Raw genomic sequence first — 24369 nt, forward strand, 5'->3', positions numbered from 1 at the left:
TGGAACACTTCATCCTGGGTGCAGATGCGGCGTAGATGGAGGAATTGATAGGGGATAGTCCTTACAGGAAGCAGGGTGGGAAGAAGTGTAGTCCAGATAGCCATGGGAGTCAGTGGGTTTGTAGTAGATGTCAGTCAGTAGTCTGTTACCTGCAATGGAGATGGTGAGGTCTAGAATCAGTAGGGAGATGTCGGAAATGGTCCAGGTGAATTTGAGTGCCGGATGGAAGTTAATGGTGAAATGGATGAAGTTAGTGAGTTCTGCGTGGGTGCAGGAGGTAGCACCAATGCAGTCGTCAATGTAGCGGAGGTAGAGTTCGGGGAACGGTCCACGGTACGCCTCGAACAAGGATTGTTCGGCGTACCCTACAAAGAGGCAGGCATAGCTGGGGCCCATGTTCGTGGACGCCTTGGACTTGGAGGAAATGGGAGCAGTCAAAGGAAAAGTTGTTGAGGGTAAGGACCTCTAGGCGGGGGAGAGTATTAGTAGACGGGGATTGATTGGTTCTGCTGGTTCTTACTCTAGCACTTTGCACCTATTTTGGTACAAACCAGCATCTGCAGTTCTTTGTTTCCACTTGTTCAATTCTTGGTAGGTTTTTTTTACATGCTCTTTCGCTACTAAATTTGACTGCATTCCATTGCTGAATTTAAAACTCAACTGTATATTCCAGATTTCCACTCTCCAAATCTGATGTCCCAACATTTTAAGTAGCACGATATAATAAATCAAATCAGTTTTATTTTTGTTCACAGCATCACATAATTTTTCAATCACCTTTATGCACACATTTGTTTCATTTCCATATTATGGCAACGTTGATCAGTAGCTATTAGCTAATCTGTAAAATGTATGTTTGGTTTTCTATTCCATTTTTGAAGTAGGCATGTGTTTACCAGTCTTAAAATTTGATTAAAAGCTTCAAATAGTTGTTAATTCCGACATCTTCCATTTGTAATTATAAATGTTTCCATGCTGGATTCTTTAATGTAATGTGTTTATACAAAACTTGGCTTTGGTTTTTGAAACACTAATGTTCAAAATCCAGATATCAACAGATGGCCAGATATTATTGTCAGATTGGTGTCTGGATTTAAACTATATGCTTGTGCTCCCATTATGTGATCAAATTTCAAATTCGATGGATTTTGGACAATGTGTCAGTGATTCCTTTATCACTACGGGAATCCTTTGAAGTAAGGTTAATCATAATATTTTTTGTACTGTTCATCGGCCAACAAATTCTACTTTAGCTAATGCATTCTACATTTTCTGGAGAGTGATTGTTTTGCTGGTTTCCAGTTCAGATGAAATTGATGTCAGTTGTCATAAGTAGGTTACTCAACTGCAAATAGCTGAAGGTCATTCTCTGCACTATGCTGCCTATTAACCTCTTTGCAGAACTGGCCTATTTCGCCAAGCTACTTGTCAGTGAAGCATTCCAATTTGTTAGTTTACAAAGAAATCCATTCATCTGTAGTATGATTATTGGCTTGGAAAAGATTTAGACACTGAAAATTAAGTTAGCCTTTGGCACCGGACTGCTCCATTGTGAAAATGTAATGCTTAAAAATGATTTGCCTTCCAAATCTCAAATAATTGGTGAAAATATTATGAAATAATAATTTATATTTTAAAAGAAGCATTAATACAGGTCCAGCACCTTTAATCTGGACAATATTATTCTAGCACACTTGAAATCACTCCTGGAAGTCCCCTGGAAAATGTGCCTACCTCTACTTCTGCAGCCAATCGACCGGTCGACTTTGTCCCCTGCGGCCGGGGCTCTGGAACAAAGCTGGTTGGTTTGTTCCCATAACCGACTTCCAATGCCGACTTTGCGGGCTGATATCTTGGCCCCCTGGCGCCCAAAGTTGAACATTTTGGTACTGTTTGACACCTCTCTGAGGCCCGCATGAACAGCCCAACCGCATTTTCAGCAGATTTGGTAAATCTGGGGTTGGCCCGGCAATCCTGCTGAGAAAGCTACGCCTTGAGCCCAGGGGTGGCTGCCGATCCGACCCTCATCGGGACTTGGGAGGGCAACTTGTTAACTGGGGTGCCTGTACAAGAAATGGAAGTTCTGTTGTAAATTTTATTTACATTTAATATTTGTTTTAATTAAGTTTCTAGATGTCCATGATGCTTTGGAGACATGGGAGGGGTATAATTAGGGGTATAATTAGTGTCGCAGAGGTGTATTGTGTCATTACATAACCTCTGTTTGTCTGGCAAAACAGATAATTTCGCATGGCTCTGGAACCAAGGGTGCCAGAAGATCAGTGGTGGACCTATAGTTATAAGCCTTCCCTGGGTTATGAAGGTCTAACTAATGGATGCCCCTAAATACAAATTAATTACCATTCCATTTAAATATCCAACGTATGTGCATACATTTGTTTCTACAAATCAACAGTTTCCTCCTGCTCCACTTTTAGTAATTGTTTTTTCTTATCAGTCATATAGCTTTTGACTTGGATAATGATACTGTAAAGGTATACTTTTTGTGTATTTTCCAACTTTTTGACAAAAGGGACATAGCCATCTGTAAGAATGATATCTGTTAGTTACTCGGGGACAGTCTGTATTTCATATTTACAGAATGTTGTAGATTGACCACATTTAATATTTGGCAAGACTGTCCTTTTTGGCATTAGGAAGAAGTGACATTTTAAGAAACTGAGAATAAACTGGAACAGAATACGGAGGGAACATTTAGAACGGAGATGAGGAAACACTTTTTCACTCAGAGAGTTGTGAATCTGTGGAATTCTCTGCCTCAGAGGGCGGTGGAGGCCAGTTCTCTGGATACTTTGGAGAGAGAGCTTGATAGGGCTTTTAAAGATAGCGGAGTCAGGGGATATGGGGAGAAGACAGGAACGGGGTACTGGTTGTGGATGATCAGCCATGATCACATTGAATGGGTTGGCTCGAAGGGCCGAATGGCCTACTCCTGCACCTGTTGTCTATTGTCTATTGTCTCCCCACCTGATACCAGTTATGGTGGTCACAGGAAGTGGAATCAAATGGGACTGCAATCCTGGATAGTTTGTAGCCATATTTTAATTAAAAATAAGGGATTGTGTAGTTCATCATGTGCTTAGATTTGCATTTATTTTTTACATTATTTAAATATTTCAATAGAGCCATTTAAAAATAGTTTAAAAACCTTTTGACAGTACAAAGGTTACAAGCGCAGTTGCAGTGACAAGAGGCCAAGTAAGTGGCATTTGCTGCCTGAAGCCGAACTGCTGTTTGTAAATTAACTCAGTTTCATATAATTGGCTGAGTCAACAAGGCCTCTAAATTGGTTGGAGATATGTATCTGCAGAAAAAAGCTCAATCTATATTTCACCACCTATAACGTTTTTAGCATGTGTTCTCTACATTTCAGAGACTTTAGAAAACTTGCAAGCAGAAACTACTGAGAAGCCTAAAACAATATTTTGGAAATGGGGTACTGGTATTCTTTGTTAAAAGGAAATTTATAAATCAACTGTACAATCCATTTGCCTCTTTTAAAGTATGTATCTTCGATATGCATAGACTTTTTTAAATTATGAACAAATGTTTAACATTGTGGGTCAAAATGACTATTGCCTTATTGACAAGAAGCAGCAATTGAAATATCAGGCAGCACAGTTTATTACTATCCACCCTGCTGACAACACTGCTGTTTATGAATGGTCTATATATGCAGACCATTGACATACGTACTCATTGAATATAAATTGTAAACAATTAACCACTGATACAGTTGGTTATTGGAAGAAGTCCCCTTTTGGGTATAACAGACTGTTGACCTCAAGAAGACTATCATGCATTAAGAAAGGTGGAGGTGTTATAATGGAGACAATAAAAATAGGTTTAAGTATGTGTAGGGGGGAGATGGTAAAATTGAATAACGTAGAACTAGTGTGAATGGGTCATCGATGGTCGGCGTGAATTCGGCGGGACTGTTTTCATGCTGTATATTTTTATTTTTTATTTATGTGATTGAAATATTTAAATCAATGGTACCTGCACCTCAGTTTGATGTTCCAAGTAAAAGCGATATTGTTAGAGGAAGATATGTTCACAGTCAGACACGTCTCATTTGAATGTTTCAATAAACAAGCAAACCTGCATAATATTCACTTACAGTGGAAACAAATACAGTAGATGTAGCAGCAGAGGATTTTCGAAAGAAGGTGAAATGAATCATTGTGGAAGGAGGCTACTTCCATAAACAAATGTGCAACATAAATGAAATTACCCTTCGTGTACACTATCTCAAGATGCGAAAAATGAGGTTGTGTCTAAGTTTAAAGCATCTCTTAATACAGCACTTAAAGATCAGAAGCTTGAAGGGACATTCACAGACCAGTCATTCTGTGGGATGATCTAATAAAAAAGATGGATACTGGCATTCTAGAAAAAACAATCCAAGTCTGTCCAATCTCTCCCTGTAACTGTATCCCCAGATCCAGGCATCATTCTAGTAAACCTCCAATGCACTCTTTCCAATCTTCCTGTAATGGGATGACCCGAACTGTGCACAATACTCTAATTGCAGTTTAACCAAAGTACTTTAAAGCTGCATCATGACTTCCTGACTCTTGTACTCAATGCCCTGACCTATAAAAGTAAGAATACCATATGCTTTCTTTACCACTCTATCTACTTGTGTTGCCACTTACAGGGAATTATGGACTTGGACCACAAGATCCCTCTGTATACCAATACTGTTACATGTCATGCCATTAATTACTTAATTTTCCCCTTTCATTTGATATGTCGAAGTGCAAGTTCAAACTTGCTCGGATTAATCTCCATCTGCCATTTCTGTGGCTGATATAGATCAGCTTCCTCACTGTCTGCGACCCCAGCAATCTTGGTGTCACTAGCAAACTTTCTTTTGCATTTGCATTCAAGTCATTAGTATATATCATAAACAGCAGTAGTCCTGGCGCAGAGCCCTGCAGAACCCCATTGGTCACAGGATCTCTTGGCTGAATGATGTCCTTCCACCACAACCCTCTGCTTTCTATTAGTAAGCCAGTTATGAATCCATACGATCAAGTCATGGTTAATCCTGTGCACCTTAATCTTCTGGATCAGCCTACCATGGGGGACTATATCAAATGCCTTACTAAAATCCATGTAGACAACATCCACCACCCTATCCTCATCGATCACCTTTGTCAACTCGCATGTTTGCCACTTTCAAAACATTTAAGACATATTCATCACTCACTGAAGAGCAGTCAAAGGAAAAACCTTAGCTGATTGCTACCTTAAATCTGCATACTAAAGTATATTCATTCACCTATTTAACTTTTAAGAATCTACCTCAAAGATTCTGCTTTCTCTGGCCATTAGGGGAAGAGATTTCCAAAGATTCACACCCTGAATCTGTGAGTGTTGCAGATCACCAGAAACAGCTTTTCAAGAACTATACAAGTCTTAACCAGTAGAGCTGTGGTATTTTTTAAAAAGAACATAAACAGATTTTGCCAATCGTTCCTTGAGCCTTTTCCGACATTCATTAAAATCATGGCTGATTCTATCTTGGGCTCAACAACATTTTTCTGCAATTCCCTAGTGTAATGTATTCATACATATTCATGTATATGTTAACGAGTTGGTGTTCAATATAAGCAGGGAATTTGGGGTAATAAATCTCTCTCGTGATCCAGGCAACCTGCGTGTAAGTTGTTATTCATTCTGCCGTCCGGAATATAACAAAATTGGCGACGAGGATGGGATAGAGTTTGTGAACTCATCCTTTAAATATAGTGCAGGACTGTTTTGCAACATGCAGTATTGTTTAACATTTTAAACAGTAAATACAGAGTTGTGTCGCAGTTGTTTGCGAGCTGGACACGATAGGCATCAGATCCTTCCATGCAGGGGACTGTAGTTTAAAACAGCAACTGGACAAATCGTCGAGAGTTTGTCAGGCTCTCTCTATGTTGTGTCTACGTGGCAAGATGCCGTCCTTGGGATTGTATAAGACTTTTTTTTGTCGAGTTCCTCCAGCTGAATAGCCTTTGCACAGCTAAATTTTAGGTGAATTGTTACACCAGAACACAGGAAATCGGGGTTTTTGAACGGACTTAAAAAAAAAAGAACGAAACGGGCTACATCGAAAACCGTGGCACTTTCGACAAGAGTAGAGAGCCGTTCAGCTCCTATATGGAGAGAGCAAACATGTTTTTCACGGCAAACAACATAATGGAGATTAGTGGTGAAGGAGAGATAGTGACTGAAACAAATAAGGCCGTTTGCGAACGCATAATTCTGCTCGCGGAGATCAGTCCTGAAGTGGACGGCACATTCGTGAATCTCCTTGTGCCCATAAAGGCAAAAGACGTGCCATTCAATGGCATTATGAAGAAGTTGGAGGAGCATTTCAACCCGAAGCCTCTGGAAATTGCAGAAAGCTATAAATTTGGCACTAGAAACCAGAAGCAGAATGAGACAACCAATGAGTACAATGTTGCCTTGAAAAACTTAACTTTGCACTGTAACTTTGGAACCTTTCTCTGACGTGCACTACGTGACAGATTTGTTTGTGGTCTAATGGATGAACGAATTCAGTCCAAACTCATGAACATTCCAAATCTTACATTCGAGAAAGCATGCAAGATTGCTACCACAATGGGGATGGCATCAAAGAATGCTCGTGAGTTTCATCCACCATGGACTGCAGTGGCCGTTTACAGTCACAAGGCAGTGCCTATGGCCAAACCTAGAGGCGCTAAAACAAAAGTATGGCGGGGAGCCGAGTTCAGCCAGTTGTTATCATTGTAACGGTAATCACTCATCCAAATTTTGAAAGTTCAAAATAGCCAAGTGCTATAACTGCCAGAAGAAAGGCCATATCGCCTCAGCATGTCGGGCCAAGCTTAAAACGGGAAACCACTAATCTGCAGGAATCAAGTGACAACACCAGAGAGGAGTTCACAACTTGGAGATGAACCCAGATGGAAATGAACTTGGGTTGTACACTATTTATGCAACCAATATCGATAAGCCTACAACCAGCCAAGGCAAGGACTTTCAAACGAAACTAATGATAAATGAACAGTTAATCGATATGTGTATTGACAAAGCAGCAGATTGTTCGGTCATGAGCAAAGATCTGCACAAAACAAAGTTCCCACAGACACCGTTGTTTGAGAGTAAGGTCAAGCTGAGAACCTACTCGGGCGAAGTTTTGGAGACATGCGGACAAATGAACTGTAAAGTTCAGCATAATGGTCAGTCAGTAACACTGACCATCATAGTGGCCAGCTACAGAAATAAACTACCTTTCTTGGAAAGGATTGACTGAGCAGAATAGAGTTAGACTGGAAGAAAAAGCGTCAATTTGTCCAAATCACGTCTTGAAAACGTCATAACCAAACATGCAAACATTTTTGCTGACAGTTACACGGGAATAACAGGGTACTCTGCACACATTCGACTTAAGCAAGATGTGAGACCTGTGTATTATCGACCAAGACCTGTACCATATGCACCAGAGCAACAAGTGGAGGAAAAACCCGACAGGTTAGAACGGAATGGAGTACTCGTGAAGACAGACCAGAGTAACTGGGCAACGCCAATTGTAGCCGTACCCAAGGCCGACAAAACTGGTCGACTACATGGTGATTACAAAGTCCCAATCAACCAATCCGTTGATGACGAACAATATCCGTTACCAACCTCGCAAGATCACTAGTGATACTTGGTCCCAAGTCAGCTATCCATCCATGGCGGCATCAAAGATGCAGTGCTGGGCAATTTTGCTGTCCCTGTATGACTACAAGGTTGAGTACAGAAGTTCCAAGTGCAACGCAGTTGCAGATGCGTTGTCCCAGTTGCCCCAAGATGTATTGATGAGGGAAGTGAGAACTCAATCTACACACTGCAAGTTGTAGATGAACACTTTCCAGTGACTGCAACATAAATTGCAGCAGAAACAGAGAAAGACACTGTGCTGAAGTAGGTTTATGAACAGATATTGAATGGTTGGACTGAAATCGATAGTGCATTGAACTCAGAGCTGAAGTCTTTCCATAATCGATGCCATGAATTATCATGTGAGCAGGGATGCATTAAGTGGAGTTACAGAGTGGTTGTAGTAGAGTCTTTGAGAAACAAAATTATGAATGAACTTCATGCCGAACATCCTGGCATAGTAAGCATAAAGTCAATTGCCAGAAGTTTTGTGTATTGGCCTGGTATTGACAGTGACATTGAGTCATTGGTGAGCAAATGTAGCATCTGCCAAAATTGCTGGAGTAAACCACGAAAAACACCACTGCAACCCTGGTCATGGCCAAGTAGACCTTTTCAGAGAGTTCATGTAGATTTTTGTGAAAAGGGTAATGATCACTTGCTGGTACTAGTAGATAGTCATTCCAAATGGATTGAGGTTAAGCATATGGGGTCAGGCACTACTACTGAGTGTACCATAGATGAGTTGAGATCAATTTTTGCATGCCATAGTTTACCGGAAGAACTTGTTTCTGATAACGGGCCTCAGTTTCGGTCAGAACGGTACAAAGAGTTCATGCAGTGAAATGGTGTAAAACACACGCTTGTTTCCCCATACCATCCAGCCTCCAATGGGGCGGCGGAAAGGTCTGTTAGAGTTGCCAAAGATGCTCTCAAGAAACAGGTTTTGCAGGGTAGTTCAAACAGGGCTCTCACTTAACTTTTTTTCCCTGTTGCCAGCCAGACAACCTAGGCAGCTTTTTAGGTTGCCAAATGACAGTTTAGGTGGTCATTTAAGACGGCTTGCACGACGCGTGCGATAATGTGCTCGGACGAAGTGCGTAGTTACCAGTTGGAATTATGATCAATGAAGCATTCACATATTATTTCTGCTTCAAATAAAGTCACAAACTAAACATATTCACCAATCAAGACATGATATATACCACAATGACATGCACCAACCTGAAGCCGCGGTCTCCGGTAGGGGAGCACCGATTCAGGACTTACCTGGACTTTTTACCTTGTCTGCACATCTGGACGCCCGGAGGGTTGAGGTCCCGACCACGGGGGAAAATGGAGGAGGACTGGCCAAATTTTGTGCCTTCCACCACAGTGATGACGCTGTGGTGGATGTTTGTGTTAACTTTTTATTGTGTTTTTGTGTGTTCTTTTTCATTGAACCGCTGCTGGCAATTCATTTCACTTGCACTTTATGTGCAAGTGACGAATAAAACATTGATTGATTGATTGATTGACCACCAATTTCAGATAGTCACTTCTATCTCCTCCGCTTCCCAGCTCTCCCTCAGCCCCCTGGCTCCGCCTCTTCCTTTCTCCGTCCTGCCCCTCCCCCCACCCTCACATCAGTCTGAAGAAGGGTCTCGACCCGAAATGTCGCCTATTTCCTTTGCTCCATAGATGCTGCCTCACCCGCTGAGTTTCTCCAGCATTTTATTCCACCCATTCACACAAGTTATGTTATAGAAACATAGAAATTAGGTGCAGGAGTAGGCCATTCGGCCCTTCGAGCCTGCACCGCCATTCAATATGATCATGGCTGATCATCCAACTCAGTATCCCGTACCTGCCTTCTCTCCATACCCTCTGATCCCCTTAGCCACAAGGGCCACATCTAACTCCCTCTTAAATATAGCCAATGAACTGGCCTCGACTACCCTCTGTGGCAGAGAGTTCCAGAGATTCATCACTTGCCAGAGACCCGGAATTGATCCTGAATATGGGTGCTGTTTGTATGAGTTTGCTCCTTTTCCCTTTGATCACAAGGGTTTTCTCCGGGTGCTCTTGTTTCCTTCCACATTCCAAAGGTGTGCAGGAACCTTTTTCAGACCAAACCCAAAACGTAATATTTTCCTTTTGTCCAGAGATTCTGTCTGACCTGTTGAGTTACTCCAGCTTTTTGTGTCTATCTTCAGTTTAAATCAGCATCTGCAGTTCCTTCCTACACACACGATACTATACGATAGAACTTTATTAATCCCAGGAGGGAAATTGTGTGTGTGTGTGTTTAGTTATTTATTCATATATAAATACACTGTTTTGTTTTCTCGTTTATAACATTGTTGTGCTGCTGCAAGTAAAGATTTCATTGTTCTAACTGGGACGTGAGAGAATAAAACACTCTTGACTCTTGATTTGCGTTGCTAATGTGTGGGATAGAACTAGTGTACGGGTGATCGGTGGTCGGTGTGGACTTGGTGGACCGAAAGGCCTGTTTCCAGGCTGTATCTTTAAATTAAACTAAAAACACTAAAACCAGAGGAAATCTAAAGAAGGGTTTCTACCTGAAACGTCACCTAATTTCTTCTATCCAGAGATGCTGGCTGCTCCATGGTGTTCCACGCACAATTAAAGCATCTTCACCCTACCATAGGTACCGAACCAGACACAACTAAATTTAAGGTAGCTCTTTTTTCCCCAAGAACCCTTTTTTGCTTAAGTCCAAGTTAAGAGTCAAGAGAGTTTTATTGTCATGTGTCCCAGCTGCAGCACAACAGAATATGTAAACATAATACAGAACAGGAGATAAAAGTTCAGTGTGTCTTTTTATGATAGACCATATATATACACAATAAACAGATAAAATGCAATGGGCTGTTATTTTTCAGAGTTTGGAGTTTGGTGGTGGTGGGTCCACTCCAGTTTAAATTCCATTTCGAATATTTCTGGAGGACCAAGAAGCAAGAGTTACTCCAGGGAGTTACTCCGGCTCCAGGGAGTGATTCTGCGTTGGTTTTCAGCGATAACGGTGAGGCGGCGACTGGACAGCAATGCAGCCAGATCTCCCACAATGCAAAGGGAGGCAGAAAGTGTCCGACGCCGACCAGTTGCCGTGCCAGTGCGCATGTGTATGGCGGCACATGCACATAACCACGGCCGATGATGTGCTGGCCATTGTTGTGCGCATGTAGAGGGGGAGGATGTGCAGGCCGTGGCAGTGCGTATGTATAAGGCGGCCTGCCGTGCCGGCGGATGAGGAGCAAGCGGAGACCCGAGACCCAGACACAGATGGCAGGCGGAGACGGAGAGTGACAGAGAGAGAGATAGAGAGGGGGCCCGCTCAGAATTAAACGATAGGTGCTTGCCAAGCCGGGCAAAATGGCATGGCTTTTAGGTTGCCCGGCGGGACTTTAGGTCGCCATTGGCACCCAGGCAACCGCTAATTTCGAGCCCTGAGTTCAAAGCTCAGCATGAAACATCGTTTGGCTAGTTTCTTACTGAAGTACAGAACCACACAACGCACAACAACAGGTTACTCACCTGCAGAACTGTTGATGAAGAGAAGGCTAAGATTACGCCTGTCCAGTTCAACCCAATTTGGCCTTGAGAGTTGAGCAAAAACAGTTAAGTCAAAAACACCATTTTGACACCCACAAAAAGGAGGAGTATCAAGCCAGATGAGCAGGTTTGTGTTCTCAGTCCGACCAACAAGTCCAGTCAAAACAAATGGGATGTTGGGAAAATAGTGGAAGTGTGTGGAACAAAAAGATACTTAGTTGAAGTTGTAGATAGGATCAAAAGTGTTCATGTTGATCAAATGATTCCAGCCAAAGATGAACCAAAAACTGAGCATGGTCCTAATCCCTGAGTTTTTATCTGAAAGTGAGTTGGAGGAGACCACTATGATTGAAACACAAAGTTCAGTTAGTACAGACAAAGAAACAGATTCCTCTGGTCTGGTCAAAGTCAAGGTACTAAAACAGCCAAACAAGCCTATAGTTGTGTCAACACCTAAACCTGTTACATCTGTTACCGTTAGACGATCAGGCAGGATCTGTAAACCAGTAGCCAGGTTAGGTTTGTATGTTAAATAACTCACTGCACAAGTAAAACAAAAATGTGTAGATATGTAAAATAAATATATTATGTTATCATTTAGATTTTAATGAAACACGAATATAACAACAAAATTGTAACTGAGTACTTAGATTTAATACTTTAAAAACGGAGAGCAGTGTAATGTATCATACATATTCTTGTATATGTTAATGAGTTGGTGTTCAATATAAGCAGGGAATGTTGGGTAATAAATCTCTCTCTCATGACCCAGGCAACCAGCGTGTAAGTTGTTATTCATTCTGCCATCTGGAATATAACACATTGTGAATCAAATGTCTGTCGATCTCTGCCTTCAATATATTCCATAATCCTGTCACTATACAGCACACTGGAGAGTTTTGTGATTATCTGAGAGATGAAATTCCTACATGCTAATTCCAAATATGTCCAAGAAGGGAAATATCCATTAGCAACCACCCTATCGATATCCCTCAGAATCAATTATGTTCAAATACAATTCATTTAAGGTCCAGTAAATTAGGTTCAACCTGCTCGGTCAGCCTTCTCACATCAATCTCTTCATTCAAATAATCAACCCTGTTAACTTTAGACAGGTAGTGATAAAGGTAGATAAAAGGATTGTTTCTGCGATTGTGGGGTCTTTGGGAGAAGGCCCTTTGGCTTTGACCATGAGTGAGCAATTAATCTTCAATCTCACCCTTCTCTAAGACTTTTGCTAAACAATTTGGCCATGTTGCAAATAGAATCTTTGAATTAGACTTCCGGTGGCTGCTATGAAGCAGTGAAGGCAGCTGCACTGAGCTCGCCTCCAGACAAATCGTGTTTAAAGTCGACTCTCATGCCAGGATCGAGTTAATAAATCTTATCAGGTTTGCTGAACGTCGAGGGTACTGACTCCATCAAACGGTACCGGTGGATTTGGGATTTAAAACGATCTTATCGTAAAAACTGGATGAGAAAGAGAAGAGGTCAGAGAGGACCCAAGAAGACTACAATCAGTTTCCAGCTCCAAAAAGCTCTGGATGAGCTTGAAACAACCCCGGAACTCACTTTTGAAAGTTTGGAAGAGGAGCTGGAACCTCAACAACCTACAAGCGATATGGCTGCGAGAAGTGATACAAAGGAGAAAGAAATGAAAAGCTGGGAAGAAACGGTAAGAGCTAATATTCTTAAAGACATTACTAAAGATCTTCAGAAGCAATTTGCCAAAATGAATTCTACAATTCAGAACAACTTCTCCACTATGGAGGGCAATCTTTCTAAGAAAATTGATAATAGCTGCGGTGAAGTAAAAGAGCTTTATGTAGCCCTGAACCAGCAGTTTAAAGATTTGGAGTCCAGGACTGCGAAGGAATTGGAAAGTATGCAGAGAGATTATAACAATAAACATGACACCCTGCTGAAGCAATTAACAGATTCGGAAAAATTGATGGAAGAGATGGATTGTGAAATGGAACAGATGAGCCAAGAAATACAAGGTCTGAAAAAACAACACGATACGAATTGGGAGCTAACGAATAAACTGAATGAGAAATGTCAAGATTTAGAGGCCAGGTCAAGGAGGCAAAATCTGAGAATAGTAGGAGTTAAAGAGGGTGCTGAACACGGCCTTCAAATGTGTGATTTTATTACTAATCTACTTAAAGATGTTTTCAAACTTCCAGAAAAACCAAAGATAGATCTGGCTCATCGAGTGGGTCGCTTCCAAAAACATGATAATGCTAAACCAAGGCAAATTATTGTAAAGTTCCTGGATATTTCAACTTTGGAAACTCTATTAAAGAAGATAACCTATGGAGAAAATCTTACAGCTGATAATATCGTAAGATTCTACAGGGATTATCCTCGGGAAATTTTGGCAAAACGACGCGAGTTTAAAAGGGCAAGCAGTATTTTATATGGACATTCTGAAGTTCGTTATGGCGTGATCTATCCAGCGAAAATGCTAATTACGTTTAATGGCAAGCAACGCTCATTCATGGACCCGGACTCTGCTTGCAAATACACCCAGGAGATTTTAAACAAAATTCAAGGAGGAACAGAATAATAGACATTTTATCTGTGGAACTTTGTTTTTTCTGTTTCAATTAAGACACTAGAACGCTTCAGACGGTTACCAGACAGGCTTATCTGGCAAGAATGTGTTGTTCAATAACAGAGGCCGAATTAAACTTCTGAACTGAAAGCACAGATGGAAGCTCAAGGTCGCAAGCTCGTCACCTAACCCCTCAGCACGGAGAACTATGAGACCGTCTCCTTTTGAAATGGCCATGATATGAGGCATCTATTCCACACTATATGACCTATTATTTATACATATAACTAACTAATTAACCACCTACGCGCAATAAACTCAACTAACGTTAAAGGCGTAATGTACTATACTAACACGACTAACTATATAGCAGGAAGGATGGGGGAGGTTAGACATATATTTTAAATACTAAATACTAATTATGAATTAATTAACATACAGGTAAATGAAAAGTGTAATTATTGACGAGGTACTTTAACCCATAATTTCTTTTATTTTAATCCAAATCTTCTACCTTCCCTTTTATTTTATTCTATTTTAAACTGTTCAGCGATTAATTAAATTAATTAAATTAAATTAAATTTCTTTATTTATATAGCACATTTTTAGTCAACTTGCATTGACCCCAAAGTGCTTCACACAATTACATCCACACAGACAGGCAAAGGTGGGTGAAGTGTCTTGCCCAAGGACACACACAGGCAAAGGTGGGTGAAGTGTCTTGCCCAAGGACACAACGACAGTATGCACTCCAAGCGGGATTCGAACCAGCTACCTTCCGGTTGCCAGCCGAACACTTAGCCCATTGTGCCATCTGTCGCCAATTGACCTGGTATGATAATTTTGGTAACAATTAGAGGGAACCGACTAACGTTGGGTCAAATTCTAATAGGGGGATAAGGCCCAGTGCATAATCTCATCGACGGAGGTCAATTTAAAAACAAACCTAGCTACCTTAGGTGGCTTTTTTGTAATTTATCGCTTTTTTGATAAATTACATTCACTTTTTTTGTTTATTCACAATTATGCGTTGTATGACAATAATTTTTATGTACACTTTATTTTATGTTTTTCTCTCTCCCTTAATTATGTTTAATAGTGTCAGGAGATGTAGAACTACTGTAGAAATTATGAAGGACAACTCTGGATTCAGGATTCCGAGGTACTTGGCTGCATCACATGAATCATACAGTCTGGTAATAATAGCCAATGCAAGATAATAGTCGAATAAATATCGGAGGTCTCACCTTCTGTAGTTGGAACATCACAGGTGCGAATGAGCCAATTAAGAGGTAAAATTCTGGCACAATTAAAATCATTAAATATGGATATTGCTTTCCTACAAGAGACACATTTGAAACAACAAACTCAGATCAGATTAAGGGCAAATTGGATAGGTCAAACCTATTACTCATTCACCTCTAAAGCAAGAGGCACGGCCATTATAATTCGGAAGGGTATACCTTTTAAATTAAAGAAATCTATATCTGATAAAGAGGGAAGATATGTTATAGTCACGGGAGAAATTTACAATACACCATTAACTATGATAAATATTTACGCGCCTAATTTTGATAACCCACAATTTTTTAGGAAAATAATAGATTTAATCGCAGAGCATAATTATCAAAATATAATAATGGGGGGAGATTTTAACTGTGTTATAGATCCATACTTAGATAAATCAATAAAGCTAGGGAAGTGTCTTGTTAAAACTAAGACCTGTGAATTTTTAAATACTTATATAAAAAATAATAACATAGCTGATGTTTGGAGAATAGCAAATCCAAGTGGTAGGGAATACTCATTTTATTCATCAGTTCACAAAACTTATTCGCGAATTGACTATTTCTTATTGGACACAAAATTAATCCCGTATACGAATAAACCATCATATCATAATAGTATTATTTCTGATCATTCACCATTGACTTTTATCCTTAAAATTGAGGGAATGCCGAGTATAAAACCTTTTTGGAGATTCAATGTACACATATTAAATAACCCGCAGGGTTATGAGTATATAAAAACAAATAAAAAATATTTTCGAAATAAATGACACGCCGGGTATTTCTGCACCGCTATTATGGGAAACCTTCAAGGCATATATTCGCGGTGTCATAATTTCTTACCAAAGTTTTCAAAATAAGGAAAATAAAAGAGAACTTCTAAAATTACTAGAACTGGACAATGCAACTGACCCAACTATAAATAAACATAATAAGATAACTTTATTGAAATATAAAGTCAATAGAATACTATCGGCTAGAGTAATAAGATTATTCCAAATTACAAAACAAGCACACTTCGAATTTGGGGATAAGCCACATAAACTATTTGCGAGGCAACTGAAGCAACGAGAAAAGGAAAAAACTATTACTAAAATTAAATCGGATAAGGGTGAGTTTTTAACACTGCCTAAGGATATTAATAAGAGGTTTGCCCAATTTTATCACAATTTATATACATCTAAAATAAATACAGATGTAAGTAAAATTACAAATTTTTTAGATAATTGCAAGCTCCCAAAATTGGATAGTTTAGAACAAGAGCAATTAGGAGCACGGATTACTAATGAAGAAATAAAACAAATAATAAACTCACTGAAAAATGGGAAGACCCCAGGACCAGACGGTTTTAGTAATGAATTTTATAAAAGATTTCAGGAGTCAATTGTACCAAGATTATTCAATTTATACACGCAGGCTTATACTGAAAATAAACTACCAGAAACCCTAGCAGAAGCAACAATAACACTTATACCAAAAAAAGATAAAGATTTAGATGAACCGGGTTCTTATAGAGCTATTTCACTTCTAAATACGGATCAGAAAATGTTAGCAAAGATTCTAGCTAGAAGGCTAAATAATTATATTAACAATTTAATAAATACGGATCAAACGGGATTTATACCCAAAAGACAATCATTTAATAATTTGAGAAGGCTTTTCAATATAATGTACTCTCATAATGAGGACAATGAAGATATTTCAGTTGTCACGCTGGATGCAGAGAAGGCATTTGATCAAGTAGAATGGCAGTATTTATTCAAGGTACTCCAAAAATTCAATATGGGAGAGAATTTTATTAGATGGGTTAAACTACTTTATGATAGACCTACGGCAAGGATACTAACTAACAATACGCTATCTCCAAAATTTTACTTATCAAGAATAGAACCCAAAATGGAATGGATTATATTTGGAATAATAGGAGAAGATACCAATTTAAATAAAGACCAAAATGTTTTTTTTAATTATGGGTTAATAATTGGAAAGAAATTGATACTTAAATTTTGGAAAAATACAACCATACCAACTGTTAAAATGTGGAGTAGGAATATGATGGACATAGCACGCCTTGAAGAAATGAGACTCCGACTAATTGATAAATATGACCAATTCTTAAGGAGTTGGTCTCCTTTCATCGACTTTTTGGAATCATGTGATGCAGCGGTACCATAAGGATTGCTGATTTCAGTTCATGACGTGGATAGATCTACATCTCCGAATACAGATTTGAAAAAATCTCTTTTAAGGGGCCTTCTCTTCTATTTCTACTTTCCACTTTTTCTTTTTTTTAAATTATTTTTATTTTTTTTATTTTTTATATACACACTTCACGTTTTTCTACTCTCTACCATCTATTTTTCCACTTTTTCCCCTTTCTATTGTTTTCTTTTTCTTGTCTTGCTTACTTCCTTCTCATAACATAAAACTAGAGGTTGTACATGGAATGGATTACGGTATGACATAGTTGGCACCTAAAATTAGGTTCCACTGTACTGTTTTGTACTGTATTAACTTCTAATAAAATAAACAAATTAAAAAAACAAAAAAAATTAAAAAAAGAATCTTTGAATTAAAGGAGCACGTTTGAAAAAAAATACGCTGAATGGGTGTATTGAATGGATTTGTGGTGTGAAGCGAGTGGAATTTGAAAGAATGGGGAGTTAAATCCCATCAATACAACATTTTGAGAGTGATTCGAAAGGTAGATTTTAAGAAGCTTTTGTTTTAGCTCGAGAATTTAGAGCCAGGGTCAGTCAAATAATAAGAGTCTGGCCATTAAAAGTGGAGATGAGGAGAAACCACTTTATGCAAAGGTTCACATTTTTGGAATTCGTCAATGGATGCTTCACCATTGAAAATAGACATTCTGAAATTGAAAAGTTTGCAAGCATCAATGGAATAGTTAAATAATAATGGAGCAAGAATATTTTTCAAGGGTCAATAAAAATGTTTTGCTGTTAATTTTCTATTCTCCAATAGAAAATGTTTTGCTACAGTGGCTTATATAATCTTTTGTCATGTTGAAATACTTCTGTGAATGCATACATTCACAAGTTTATTTTCTGAATGCTTTTGGGGAACTTTTTCTATCTGTCCAACATCTCTATCCTGAGATAGCGTGCATAGAGTAGTCTAAAGATGGGTCTCGACCAAAATGTCACCAATTCCTTCTCTCCAGAGATAATGCCTGTCCAGCTGAGTTACCCCAGCTTTTTTTGTCTATCTTCGGTTTAAACCGGCATCTGCAGTTCCTTCTTACATGTAGAGTAATGGGAGATTGATTAACTTTTTTGTAATTTACTTGTGGATGATTTAGCTTCTAACAGCCTTCTTGAGATTCTTTCAGAATTAGAGCGTTGTGACTTCAAAATACAATATTTAATTTTAGTGTTCCTGCTGCTTGTCTTTCAGCAATCCTAAATCAACAAATGCAAGACTAAACAAGAAAATAAACAATGATATCTCATTAAGGATCCAAAATTTATCCAGTTTGGTGCAAAATATTAAATTGTATTATCAGGTAAGTGATCGGATCAGAAATCTGTTGTTTTTAATTTGTGGTTAATTCTTAAAAGTTAATTTTATATCTTTGTTTCTTTTTTATAATCTTGAATGTGCGACGTGTTTGAAGCTACTGTTGTCCTGATGCCATGTCACTAAGTTCTCCTTCCTTACTCCGCCTTGTCATTGTTCGTGATCACAGTGTTGGCATCTTCAAATTTGTATGTGGAGTTAGTGCAGAATTTGGCCATACAATCCATGAGTGTAGAGTGAGTATAGTAAGGGACTGAGAACGTATCCTTGTGGGACATTGGTTTGAGAATTATTGTAGAGGTGTTGTCACCTATCCTCACTGATTGTGATCTGTGCGTCAGAAAGTCAAGGATCCAGTGGCAGACGGGGTTGCTGTCTCCTAGGTTTAGGATCTTGGTGATGGGTTTGGATGGGATTATAGTGTTGAAGGTGCAGCTAACGTAGATTGTGGCATCAGAGTATACAATTTACAAGATACATAGCAGGAACCCACAATAGCTATTTTGATAGCATAAAATCCAGTGGCCAAAGATGACAGAAATATTAAAAGCAAGAATGCCATTCAATTTCCCTCCAGGTCTTGCACTTGGTATTGTTGTTTTTTCATCAATGTTGGAACAAGATCCTATAAACTACCTTTCTCATAGCACTGTGGGAGTACTTTCATCGCACAGACCCTAAAGCTCAGTCATCAACGAAGTAATTTAGCCATGTGCAATAACTGATGGTGAAATCCAAGGGTCCTGATACATAAAATATGATATGCAGGTAAACCTAGGCCTATGCAGTAGTTCTTCTGTCTTGGTGAGCCATATGCTTGTACCAAACTGCCAATGTAGGTCCTTGACCTAAGTTGGATGCACTACTAACCTATATGTGGAATGGGAAATTCCTTTCCAGTATTTTATGTACCACTCTGGACTGCAAGTTCCAATAAAGCTGCAGAAGTGCGCAGCACAATTTTGGTGTATGAAAATTAGGAGTTTGGTCCTCTGATCTTGAAAATGGAGCAATGACAAAGATGGATATAAAGGACTTGCCTATCTTCAACGTTATATCAAATTAAAATCTGATCTTTATGATACATTGCTTTTCTTGCAGCTGTTTCTAAACCTCAGAAGGTAGCATTTTAGCTGACTATTTATATGCTTTATTTTCTTTGTCGAATGATGCTGGCAACCTGATTTTAAATGAACAATGGCATTGCTATTAGATTGAAACTTGGAAAGGAAATGAGTGGGGAGAAGTTCCTTGGACCAGTGATAATCAGACAGTGGAAATTATGGGGTGGAAGAAGTTGTTGAATAATGTTGACGGGTATGTAATTTACCGAGGAATAAACAAAAGTAGGATCAGCTAAGTGAGAAGATGAGGTATTATTTGTATGTATTTAACTTCCTACACAATAGTAAAATAGAACCAGAAATTCAGAATATTGTTTTAAATACAATGGTCTTTTTATTTATTTCTCAAGAAAATTTAACTGTTTAGTGATAGTAGTCATAATATTTTAATGTTTGGCATTTCCCTTAGTCCACTCATGGACAACACTGATGCATTTTTACTTAAATTTTGGGTCTTAAAGTTAGTGGTATTGTGAATTCGCACTGGATTAAAAATCAATTATAGACAGGATCAATTATATACAGAATAAATGAGCTGACAATATTGAGGAATGAAATTAATTGGCGAAATCTCCTAAGTTCATAATGGGCATGATGTGCAACAGTGTTTTTTTTTAAATTATTTTAATTATTATTCAGAAAACCATTAAGATATGTTTGTCCCTGCCCTTGGAAATTGAGCCCGGAGGAACCAACTAGGTAGACCAAAAGCTCAAATATTCCTTATTGGTTTCCTCTTTGCTTTCTTAAGGGCATATTTCATTAAAACTGACAGTTTTAATTTGTCAACGCCATCTTGAATGTTTAAGGTTGGAAATTAAATGGGAATGGCTTATTTGTTGATGAGGGATTTGATTCCCCCTGACCCTATTTATTTTTCACAAGGCCAAGAGTTTACTTCAACAAGGGGTTCAACAGATTTAACCAGGAATAAATGTGGTATCTTAATATTTATGTTACCTCGACTAATATTATTTCAAGATGTTACTCAGCACTCATGGTGTTGTCAACCTAAACTGACAAATAGCTGTCAGTTAAAATATATAGGGAGAGAACCCAACAGCTAGAATATTAACAAACCAAATGTTATCAACTAAATTTAATCTTTCTAGAGGTTGCAGACAAGGATGTTCACTATCCCCACTATTATTTGCTCTTGCAATTGAACCATTAGCAGAAAGCGTTAGAACCCATCCAGGAATACACGTATACAACACTAGAGACACAAGGAATAAAATTTCTTTATATGCAGATGATGTACTAATATACATTACAAAGTTAGAAACTAGTATTCCCAAATCTATTAAATCTAATAACTCAATTTGGTCAGTTTTCAGGATATAGAATTAATTGGAATAAAAGCGAAATCATGCCAATAACAAAATTCAATTTACATACATTACAACAATCCCCTTTTAAAATAGTTTAAGATAAACTTAAATATTTAGGAATCTATGTAACTAAGACATATACCTCTTTATTTAAACTAAATTTTCCATCCTTACTGAATAAACTAGACCAGAATATTCAGTACTGGAAAACACTTCCCATTTCAATGCTTGGTAGAATTAATGCTATAAAAATGATCTTCTTACCGCAACTACTGTACCCATTTCAATTAATCCCGATATATCCCAAAACATTTTTTCAAAAAAGTCGATTCCATTGTTACAAGCTTTATTTGGGATTATAAGAATCATAGAATAAGTAAAAAACATTTATGTAAGTCAAAGATAAATGGAGGTTTGGCTTTACCAAATTTCTTGTTTTATTTCTGGGCAGTCCATATTAAAAACATGAATTTCTGGCTGGAAGAAATGGATCAACAACCAGATTGGTTAAGGATGGAAAAGGAAGACTGTTTACCTTTTGAAATTGGTTCGATTATATTTGCTCCCACAAAACTGCACAAAAAAACATAAGGAAAAACCTATTAGTGGAATACGAATTTGGAAACAATTAAAAAAAGCTTTAAAATTGAATAATATACCACTATGTCTTCCCATTGTAAATAATCCTTTATTCAAGCCATCCATATTGGATAAAGGTTTCACACAATGGAAAGATCATGGAATTAAAAAGATTGGACATCTTTATAGGAAAGGCATCTTTCTTTCATTTCAAGAGTTATAACAAAATCATGGACTGCACTCAAATAATTTCTTCAGATATCTACAAATTAGAGATTATGTTAAATCTAATACACAAGTTTATAGGACTAAGGAACCAGAAATTCTTGATGAATGTTTGAATAAGCATCCTAACACTGAAAAATTAATAGCTTATATTTATAACACCTTCTTAAACAACGAGGTACCACCGATGGAACTATATAGATACACATGGGAAAATGAATTAGGTCATCCTATAATGAAAGATATTTGGGACGAAAGTTTACAACATATACATCAATGCTCGTTAAATGCCAGACATGCTTTAATACAATTTAAAGTCTTACACAGATTACATTACTCCAAAATAAAACTAAATAGAATTTTCCCACATATTTCTCCTATTTGTGATAAATGTCTGCATCTAGAGGCCAATACTTTTGCAAATTGTACAAAAATAAAAATTTCTGGACTGATATTTTTGAAATAATTTCTGAAGTTGTTAATACCAAATTGGATCCAGACTCAAAATTAATAATACTTGGGATATCAGAACAAAGTTTAACACTCACAACAAGTCAAAGAAACTTCCTCGACTACAGTATAATACGGGACTACAGATGGCACAATGGGCTAAGTGTTCGGCTGGCAACCGGAAGGTAGCCGGTTCGAATCCCATTTGGAGTGCATACTGTCGTTGTGTCCTTGGGCAAGACACTTCACCCACCTTTGCCTGTGTGTGAATGTGTGTGAGTGATTGGTGGTGGTCGGAGGGGCCGTAGGCGCAGATTGGCAGCCACGCTTCCATCAGTCTGCCCCAGAGCAGCTGTGGCTACAGAAGTAGCTTATCACCACCGAGTGTGACTGAGGAGTGAATGAATAATGCGATGTAAAGCGCCTTGAGTATTAGAAAGGCGCTATATAAATCCCATCCATTATTATTATTATAATAACTGGGAAAAAATTAATATTAAAATTTTGGAAAGACCCTATAACCCCCACAATTAAAATGTGGATTGTGGAAATGTCGGAGACCCTACATCTAGAAAGAATTAGACTTGTCTTAATGGACAAACAAGAACTTTTTGTTAAAATATGGGCTCCATTCATTAACTATTTGAAGGGATAGATTGGCCCAGCACGAAAACCCAACTGAAGCTTGAACTCAGGATTAGATGAAAAGTTATACTTTATAATCTACGAACTTATCTCCAATGACATATTATAAGTAATTCATTCCACATTTTCTCTTTTTTGATATTTGTAATTATTTTTTCTCTCTTTCTATCAATATAAAAAACCCCACTAGAAGCAGAATTAATCGACAATTGAAAATTTTAATAATGTATGATTGATGTATATGAAAGCTTTTTTTACTATAATATGTAACTATACTTTATAATATGTTTGCTTCTAATAAAAAATAAAAAAAATTAGAAAAAGAAAGAAAAAAAATTATATATATATATATATATAGTGTTTTTAAATTTGTTTCATAGTGCATATTGAGCATATAAGATGAAATGGATTATAGATTATTGTTTACTGGGAACATTTGTTGCTTTAATAATAAATTTCACACATTAATGTTAAACATTTTTCTCTTTATTGTTGACATCAAGAACATGAACACAGAGCTGCCAAGTTGTACCGATTTTCCGTATTTTGTATGGAAATGCGATCAGAATACGGATGTACGGATTTGCTTTGTAAAATACGGATTTTTTAAAAATCAGCCCGACTTCCTGTTTCATCTTGCTGCTTAAAAAATGCAAGGATATAAAAAGTCATACTGTACCACTAAAAATTATAGCAGATTAAATCTATTAGTATTTTAAATTTCAAGATCTGGAAGCTTTGATCTGCCTGTCCCGCTCCAGGTTTAAACAACGCTGTCAGTTTAACGCGTGGGAATTTATATAACAGCGCTATGGGTTTACACATAGCGCTGGAGCGCTATTGCCTTTACACATAGCGCTACGGGCTTTACACATAGTGCTATGGCCACAGCGCTATGGGTCACAGACTGTTAGGGGAGGGAGAGGGGGAGAGAGAGAGGGAGGGAGGGGGAGGGAAAGCGAGGAAGGAGAGAGAGCGAGGGAGGGAGAGGGAGGCTTCCAAAATGACTTCTACATCATCAACTGGTGCTAAAAGCAGGAAGCAGCCGTTCAAACAGCAGTATACAGAGAGATGGCAATGAATGCACTGTCAAGTAAGGTGCATAGAAGACACGTCAATTGGTAGCAAAGTTATGCATTCTTGTACTCTTACATGGGTATGACCGCACATAAAATAAAATAACACTTTTTTCAGCAAAATGGCACCGCATAAAATACTGATTTCCTCAGCAAAATACTGATTTTCAGGTACAGGTGCACAACCTTTTATCCGAAGATCCAAATAACGAAAACCTCCGAATAGCGGCCATTTTTTCGGTCCTTGAAGAAAGGTCCTTGAAAACGTTCACCAAGGGCGGCCCGCAGAGG

The 24369-nt window shown here is 38.3% G+C and overlaps 1 protein-coding gene across 12 annotated transcripts in view; it reads left to right on the forward strand.

Moving 5' to 3' along the window:
* The window catches only part of ccdc88a (coiled-coil domain containing 88A), a 157628-nt gene that overhangs the window by 8490 nt on the left and 124769 nt on the right, over window positions 1–24369 (forward strand). For all 12 annotated transcript variants that reach the window (XM_033025183.1, XM_033025185.1, XM_033025186.1 and 9 more), the window contains exon 3: window positions 18526–18634. In XM_033025183.1, coding sequence (XP_032881074.1) covers window positions 18526–18634 — 109 coding nt within the window. The remainder of the gene's footprint in view (window positions 1–18525; window positions 18635–24369) is intronic.

Source organism: Amblyraja radiata, chromosome 8 (assembly GCF_010909765.2).
Source record: "Amblyraja radiata isolate CabotCenter1 chromosome 8, sAmbRad1.1.pri, whole genome shotgun sequence".
NCBI classification, from domain to species: Eukaryota; Metazoa; Chordata; class Chondrichthyes; order Rajiformes; family Rajidae; genus Amblyraja; species Amblyraja radiata.